Raw genomic sequence first — 8,720 nt, 5'->3', positions numbered from 1 at the left:
GAAAAAAGAACTATTCAATATTCAAGCAAAAATTCAAAATAATCAATTACCCTTCGCCATTGAAGATGAAAACATCATTCAGTATTAAGGTTAGCGCACATACAACGGCATCGGACGGACGGCATGGATCGGAATAATATACTTTCAATGGAACTGAATGGAGCAACGCACATATGTGCGGACGGCAGGCATCGCATCACATCGCATCCGACGGAATTGAGGAACGAGAATTAAATTCCGACCGATGCGCGCTGTGCCGGCCGATCCCGACATATGTGCGATACCAATCGGAGATTGCCGCGGCATCTGCGTCATTTTCCAAGTCTCTACATGCAGCGCAGTGATGTGAACCCTACCGAAATTTCGGTAGATCTACCGACTTTCTATGAAATCTACCGATGAAGGTTCGAATTCTACCGAAAAAAAAATCGATTCCTCCAAAAATGAAAAATTAACTTCCCTATCAATAATAGAAATATATCTTTTCATCATTTTCTGCTTCTGTGTTATTTGGAATAACCGGTTTTATTTTCTGCTCAAAGGGAAAAATAGAAGGAATTTTAACTACAGACAGAGGATATTTTTCAGGGTTCATTGCTTTGCTGCCATAAAAATGTTATTGGCATAACTGGCATTAGGAAAAGAAGGCCGCCATAAAATGATTCTGAGGCGACCGTTGCACCCTTTGAAGTCTGCCGCCGACGTTGAAATACTGATGAATTATGATGTTTAAATTCTGCGGTATTGGATTCGTGAAACAGTTCTAAAATTATTATAGTTCCCGCAAACTGCACTTTCGTTAAATTTATCTCTTACTAATAATTTTTCGATATTTCCGAAAATAAGTAGATATGTATTTAATTGACTCGGTGTCTACTTGATTCATATTGATTAGATCAAAATTAAACTACGATTTCTACAAAACAATTCAATGATTTCTCAACAATTGTTTGCTAACACTGAAGCTTCATCAAGTAATTTCAAAAATAATATTTCCTAAACATCAAATTGCAAAAATATAGGCAGATATGGGATGGTACAAAGTAGGTAAAAGACTGAATTGGGGTAGGATGCTGGAATTTCCAAAATTACGAGAAGATGCATTCAGAATATGCGGATCCCTTGTCTAGACATAATTTCAGACATGAATTTGAAAGTAAAAGCATCATATTCTCAGAAGAATTTGAGATCAATAGGTTCAATTCTAGGAAAATCCTTTGCACAAAAACCGCCGACGTAAATAGATAGGTCTCCTCTCTTGAATATCTTTTAGCAAATTTTGGAAATTCCAGCGCCCTACCCCAATTCTGTCTTTTACCTTATTTGCCTATATATTTGAAGGTTGATGTTTAAGAAATATTATTTTGGTGATAACCTCAAGAAGCACAAGTGTTAGCGGAACAATTTTTGAAAAACTACCAAAATTTACCTCCCCTTCTACCGAACTTTTGCTCGAGCAGGTTCCCATCACTGATGCAGCGACTTGTATTGGTAGTCATACGAATTTACGGCAGAAGCATGAGTTTTCAGGAGAACTTAATACTGCGCGTACAAAATTATAATGAATTGTACAATTTAAGTGACAGAAATTATAGCAACCATCAAAGAAAAGAGGAAATATGGCGGGAAATAGCAGAGCAAGTTGGAGAAAAAAGTAAGTATGTTTAAAATTCATTTATTCTGTTGAAAAAATTATTGAATGAATCATTTTTTTGCTTTATTACATTTTTCAAATGAAATTGCGTCTTCCACGTCGTACTTCTTGTAACTGCCAATCAACAGCACCTTCGGGAGAATTAAAATAATTTTTGAAAAACTCTCTGACCTGTATTGCTTGTTGGGCGCTGTTACCCCCAATACCATGAAGAGGACGAAATATTTCTGATGAAGCTCTTACATCGCATTGGTCGTCTTCGGTCCAATAGCAATTATCTTCTCTTAAATAATTGTGTAATACACATGTTGCTTTAACGACAACATTAATATGTTCTGGTGCCATAATTAACGTTCGCCCATAAATCCTAAATTTTTTACTCAATAACCCGAACGCATTTTCACTTACTCGACGAGCCCTGCTATGTCTGTAATTATATATCCGTTTTTCTTCGTCATTTGCTGTTTGATAGCCAGGATATGGTCTCATCAGATTTGTAGAAAGAGGAAACGCTTCGTCACCTACTATCACGTGAGGTAAAATTATATTGGTTCCTGGTAGAGCTTTATCAGAAGGTATTTCTAATCGTTTGCTTCGCAATAATTGTCCGAGTGTCGATGAAGTAAATATGGCACCATCTGAATTTTTTCCATAAGAGCCGACATCAATAATGATGAATTTATAGTCAGCTGATACTAAGGCTAGCAATACAACGCTAAATGTTTTTTTGTAGGAAAAGTACAAAGAACCAGAATTCGGTGGAGCTTGGATAACTACGTGTTTTCCGTCAATTGCTCCAATCACATTTGGAAAATTCCAGCGTTGCAAAAATTTTTTTTCTATATCTTTCCACATTTGTTCAGATGGTTGCGGCATTTCCTTGGGCTGTAATTGATCCCATATAGCTTCACAGGTCTTGTAAACGATTTTTCGGACAGTGCTTTCTCCCATGCGGAACGAATAGGCCATCGATTTGAATGAATTTCCTGTCGCTAGGAACCTATGAAACAAAATTATATATCAAACCCTTTGTTCCAGGTGAAGTCTGTAAAGAAACGTGGAAAAAATTGCGGGATAATTATAGAAAAGCTAAACAGTTGAGGAAAACTAAAAGTGGTCAAGGTGCCAAGACTTTAAGGCCAATAAAGTTTGAAAAGGAATTGGCATTTCTTAACCCTCATTTCCAGCAACCACCGGAATTACAAGCGAGTAATTTATCGGTCCCTAGCTCAGGTGATGAAGATGATGCTGACAATTCTATCCAGCAACCAACGGAATGCTTTTCTGAACCAGCAACCCCAGATTCGGTGAAAAGTGTTTCGAGTGCCTCGACGTCGCGTCTAAGCGATGGATTAAAACGAAAACGCATGCATGTGCAGCAGTCGCCAATGCAGGAATATCTGCAGTTCAAGCGAGAACAGCAAACATTGCAGCAGGCAGACAAACATCCCCTTGATGTATTTTTTTCTTCGATGGCTGCAACGGTTAAGACATTTCCTGCTGCACTACAAATTAAAATCAAACAACAGATTTTTCATTTGATAACAGATACCGAAGCATCACTTATAACTTCGGGAAATTCCATCCCAGGGCCTTCACAATATGCTGTCCAAACTGAAGCTTCCCCTCCATCGCAAAATGCCTCCCACAACATATCAGCAGGAGCAGGACCTTCCCAATACGCCAGACAAACTTTAGGTTCCGTTTCCGGAACCACTGATTACCACAATGTGCCACAGAATTTTTCCAAATGAATGGATTTATTTTCAGTTTTTATTGTTCCTACTTTGATATTTAACAGAAATATTTCATAAGTTCGTTGTTGCATATTTTTAGATCTAACTTATATCAAAGAATAACTTTTATGTTTTGTTATTTATGATGTTAAAAATAAAAATATATTTATACAAGAGGTTTTTCGTTTTGTGTCAGCCGTAAAAATATAACCTCCATCTACTATATATAATATAAATATAATATCATTCAATAATAACAAGTGGGTACCTACTTACCTCAAGCATAACATCAACCTTTCCTCTGCCCCAATGGGTTTGCGAGACGGACACTTTTCCTCAGTAATGGCTTCTCTTATGGATTCCAATAATGAATGGAATTTACCTCGCGTCATTCTGAAGTAATTGAAAAACTTTTTTTCGTCCTTCATCAAGTCCGGAAATAAATGAACATATTCTCCAAAATCCTCCCTTTTTTTACATATGTCATGTATCCACATTCGTCTTCGCTTCCTTCGCTTTTGAAACTCTTCTTCCTCCAGAGCAAACGCTAGTTCCTCACCGCTTGAAGACATATTCGCAACTGATCTATTCCTCCGGAGTCCGGCGATTCCGATGTTATATGTGCGATACCTTCATAAAAATTCCGCCGCTGCCGTGCCGTTCCTTCCATGCCGTCCGTCCGATGCCGTTGTATGTGCGCTAACCTTTATGAGGAAGTATCTAAAGCTGTGTACTTGGAAAATTCTAAGATGAAGTCAAGGAGTTTGTATCTCAGCAAGTATATTTATTTTTTGGTAGAACGTTTTCGGCTACAATAGGGTAACCATCTTCAGTACCAATGTCAAACTAATAATAAAGAATATCTAAATGATCACAAATTGACGTTAAGGATGGTAACATTTTCGGTTTTTGCCATCAGACGAATTATTGTGCTGATGAAAACAATATTGATAATTTGCAAGTTTCTCATCAAATTGGCTCTTGTAATTTGTGTGGAATAAGGTCAGAAACTAAATTAGATATGTTATAATCCTTCATTTTACGAGAAGAGTTCGATGTTTTATTTCTTCAGGAAGTATCATTCAGAAATTTTAATTTTGTTTCTGATTATCATGTAATTGTGAATGTCAATGACGAAAATAGGGGGACGGCAATTCTCATAAGAAACAGTATTGATTTCGAAGAAATGAAAATGTTGGACTCCTCGAGGGGCATTTCAGTTAAAATCAATGATACGCGACTTTTGAATGTGGTTCTCAAAATCGTATTATGAGGGAATATTTTTTCAATAACGAAATCATGCTTCTATTTAATCAGGGTGAAAATATCATAATAGGCGGTGATTTCAATTGTGTATTATTTAGAGATGACACATAACAGGTAATTTTACCAGAATATTTTCGAAAAATCTGAGTACTTTGATAAGCGCTATGAATCTGCGGGACGTGTGGACAGTAAAAAATGCCAACAATAATAATAGCAAATTCACATATTTCCATCACGCCGGTGCGTCGAGGCTAGACAGGTTTTATGTTAACGAACTGAATAACTCGAGGCTAGGACACTGTCGCCTAGCGACATCTGCGTTCACTGATCATAGAGCAGTTATATTCACTTATCGTTTCAATTTGAGGGAAAATAAAAACTTTTTTTGAACAGGCAGGATTGGAAACTCAACTCAAGGTTCTGGGCGACGACGAAACGGTGCATTTGTTTGAGGAGAACTGGAAATTGTGGACGTCAGTTAAACGAAAATATAGTTATTAGGTTTTGGTGTGATTTTGCAAAACCTAAAATTCAATCATTTTCACGATGGAGATCAAAGGTTATTCATCCTGGCATTGGGTTGAAGTACCAACCAGGCGCGTCTCCAGGTGGCGGATAGGAGGGGTCCTCCTGCTAATGATTACAAATGAAGCTGAGGACTATAAGTTGGCTCGTGTCTTGAAAACACTACTGGCAGCCTTCCAAAATCCCACCGCGGACCAACTTCTCCTGCCCAGCTGTAGTGTCGTGGCTAAGGGCCTGCACAGGATTAACGGCGCCAACTTGACCGGACAGTCAAAGACTGGCGGCAGTTGACAAACCATGAAAACTTGTTTGCGGGGGATCTTGCCTTAATTGGCCGGATCGAGAGGAGACAACCTCATCAAAAACCCCCTACTTCAAGGTGGAACATCCTATACCGAAAAACTTCCTCTTTGAGTAGCTCATTGGGTTAAGATGAGTTCCTAATAGGCGAACTCCGGACACCTGCCGCCCTCCGGTTTCAATTTGGCTTACCAGGGTAAGGGAGCACTGCCCTGGCGGACTTTTATTTCTTCCCTTCTCGTGGGACCGCTTATGGATACCGAAGAAAATAAAACAAACACAAAACCAGTCGAGACGGGGATCAATCCCATCTCGACGACCGAAACCTCGAAAGAGGAATGTGCAGAAATCGGGGTGAAACCTGATTCTGCCATTATCAACCCAACCCCAGGCGCGGAGGAGAAATCCGGAACCGCCCTAGGGGGGGGGGGTATTCCCGAGGCTGCGATCGCTGTAGTCGCTAAGGAGGTTGAGAAAATGAATCTCACCTCCAAACGCAGACGAATGGCGGGAGCAGCCAAAAGGCGCCTGAAACGGCTACTGCAATCGGATGTCGACTACAAGTCGGCACTTGCGACAGTGCTCCGTGACGGCGCCGAAAAGGCAGCAGAAAAGGAGAGGGAACCAAACATCCCAACACCTGCTGCCAAAACTCCAAAGAGGTTGCGCTCTGATGGCAGCACTCCTAGCGCCAGTGCGAAAAAGCACTGTCCTGGGGGAACCGTCAGCCAGGGGGTGACCTATAAGGAGATGGTGGAAGGGATCAAGGTCGGCATTGTCGACAAGGACCCTGAAACCAAGTTGTCAGCTGAGCAGCTGGACCTGCTCCAGGGCGCCATCCTGAGGCATACCCTCAGGAGGGAGGAAAAAGGAGCGGGGATCCGCTTCTTGAGCAGCACTCATAAGCCGGGTTGGCTTATGATTAGATGCGCGGACGAGGCTACCGTCTCGTGGCTTGGCAACTGCTTGTTGCAGATCAAGCCGTGGGATGGGGCCAACCTCCGCATCGTCCAGGGAACGGAACTGCCAAAGCCCTACATATGCGTAGAATACATCCCTGACCCTCCACTAGGAGATCGAACCTCACAGGATGAGGTGCTGACAGGTCTGAGTGTGATGAACCTAGACCTGGAAGCAGAGAACTGGGCGGTGTTACACCACCAGGTTTCAGGGCCGGGCCGGACATGGACCTTCTCTGTAGATGAGAGCTCCATGTCTAGGCTTAAAGCCCTGAACATGATGCCCTACTATAGGTTCGGGAGGGTTACCTTCCGGACCAAAGAAAAGGGCATGGGTGCCGACAAAGAGTCGGACACCCAAACAAAGAAAGAGGATTGGGGGGCCAATCCCTCCACCTCCAAAGGTGAGCTCGCTGAGGGAGAGAGGTCTGACTCTGCTCCCTCTACGAGCAAAGCGCCGCAAGCATCCCTTCCCACCGGGGCTCTTCCCAAGGCTGGTAAAACGGCCAGGAAAAGGCCGGTGGTGAGAAGGAAGAAGTAAGCTGCAACATCTAGCGATGGCGCAGCTCTTCAAATGCCTGCAGGCTAATGTACAACATTCCAAGGCTGGATCCTACCTCCTTGGAAAACGCATCCTGGATGAGAGGATATATATCGCCCTCATCCAGGAATCTTGGGTTACTTCCCGAGGCAGAATCAACGGCCTCAGTAACCTTCCTGGCAAGGTAATATCACTTGGATATGGGGAATCACCCAGGTCCTGTATCTTTGTCAGGAACACTATTGACATTTCTGTACTTACAGGATTCTGTTCCAGAGATGTAACATCCAACCTGGTAAAACTTCCCTTGGAAATGGGCACAAAAGAACTGGTTATCTGTTCTGCCTACTTCCCTGGTGACACCATGTTCCCCCCGCCAAATGAAGTGCGAAAATTAGTTGCCTTCTGCAGGGGGAAAAACCTTCAACTCCTCGTTGCTTGCGATGCCAACTCCCATCACACCACGTGGGACAGCACGGACATCAACGAAAGAGGTGAGTACTTATTCGACTTCATTCTAGAAGAAGCGCTTTTTGTATTGAATCGGGCCTCTGTTCCAACCTTTGTTACGAAAAATTGGGCTGAGGTATTGGACACCACGCTCTGCTTGCAATACCTGAGCACTAAAATCACTGACTCGAGGGTTTCTGACACGCCCTCTGGCTCAGACCATAAAAACATTCAATTTAACATTGAATTAGGCGGTAAACCCATTCAGGAATATCGCAATCCCAGATTGACCGACTGGGATGGTTATAAACTATCCCTCCAACGGAATCTGAGATCCATCAACGTTAACGTTAACAATCATGAAGACCTAGAGAGGCTGGCCAACTCAATTGGCCAAGCTATAGTCTCGGCATATCATGAAAACTGTCGCTGAGAAAGAAATCCGACAATAGAAAAGTATCTTGGTGGAACTCAAAATTAGAGAAACTTCGAAAAGAGGTTCGGAAGAAATTCAACCGAGCAAAATCAGCAGGTGAGTGGGAAGTGTATCGTCAAATCCTCACCTTGTATAATAAGGAAGTGAGGAAGGCCAAAAGGGAGTCTTGGGAAAACTTCTGCAGCAGCATCGAGGATGCTGCAAGCGGGACAAGATAAAATTCTCTCCAGAGAGCCGTCTTTGACGCTGGGATCAGACGGCACCTATACGGCCTCTGGGGCGGAAACCCTTAAGATCATGGCTGATACACACTTTCCGGATCACGTGCTGATTGATTCCGCATCTGCGGAAGAAGGTAACTTCACTAGTCGCCTCAAGCGACCCAGCAAGGAATGCTGGAAATTTGTTAACAAACTTGTCGCTGCGAGCGCGGTGAGAAGGGCAGTTTTATCCTTTCTTCCATACAAAGCGCCAGGTGACGATGAAATATTTCCAGCTCTACTTCAGCACGGACTGAAATGCTTAATGTCTTACCTCATTAGGCTCTTCAGATCCAGTTTGGCATGGAATTTCATACCATCCAACTGGAGGAAGTTCGAAGTCGTCTATATTCCCAAGGCGGGAAAAACGGACTCACAGCCTAAATCATTCCGACCGATCAGTTTAATTTCGTTCGTGATGAAAACTCTTGAAAAGATACTAGACGAGCACGTCAGAGAGGTGATTCTACGGAAGCATCCCCTGAGTGCTCATCAGTATGCTTACCAGAAAGGCAAATCCACAGATCTTGCCCTCAATAATCTTGTCGGCAGGATCAATGAATCTCTCAACTCCAGGGAGATTTCAGTGGCTG

General features: G+C 42.5%; 2 protein-coding genes across 2 annotated transcripts; both read left to right on the top strand.

The window, feature by feature from the left end:
• Positions 1-1,069: 1,069 nt before the first annotated feature.
• On the top strand, positions 1,070-3,620 carry LOC123317774. Its single transcript, XM_044904387.1, has one exon. The coding sequence runs from the start codon at positions 2,632-2,634 to the stop codon at positions 3,406-3,408; it is 777 nt and encodes a 258-aa protein (XP_044760322.1). The 5' UTR covers positions 1,070-2,631; the 3' UTR covers positions 3,409-3,620.
• A 3,377-nt stretch (positions 3,621-6,997) lies between these two features.
• Positions 6,998-7,864, top strand: LOC123318151. The gene has a single exon (XM_044904811.1). It carries the CDS (start codon positions 6,998-7,000, stop codon positions 7,862-7,864), a length of 867 nt encoding a protein of 288 aa, XP_044760746.1.
• The last annotated feature ends 856 nt before the right edge of the window (positions 7,865-8,720 follow it).

This window comes from Coccinella septempunctata, chromosome 1 (assembly GCF_907165205.1).
Source record: "Coccinella septempunctata chromosome 1, icCocSept1.1, whole genome shotgun sequence".
Taxonomy (NCBI): Eukaryota; Metazoa; Arthropoda; class Insecta; order Coleoptera; family Coccinellidae; genus Coccinella; species Coccinella septempunctata.
Note: the sequence above shows the minus strand (reverse complement) of the source record. Positions and strands in the feature narration are given on the sequence as shown.

Coding starts and splice junctions, on each gene's coding strand:
- LOC123317774 (XM_044904387.1), top strand. CDS start 2,632: ATGAATTTCCTGTCGCTAGGAACCTATGAAACAAAATTATATATCAAA.
- LOC123318151 (XM_044904811.1), top strand. CDS start 6,998: ATGGCGCAGCTCTTCAAATGCCTGCAGGCTAATGTACAACATTCCAAG.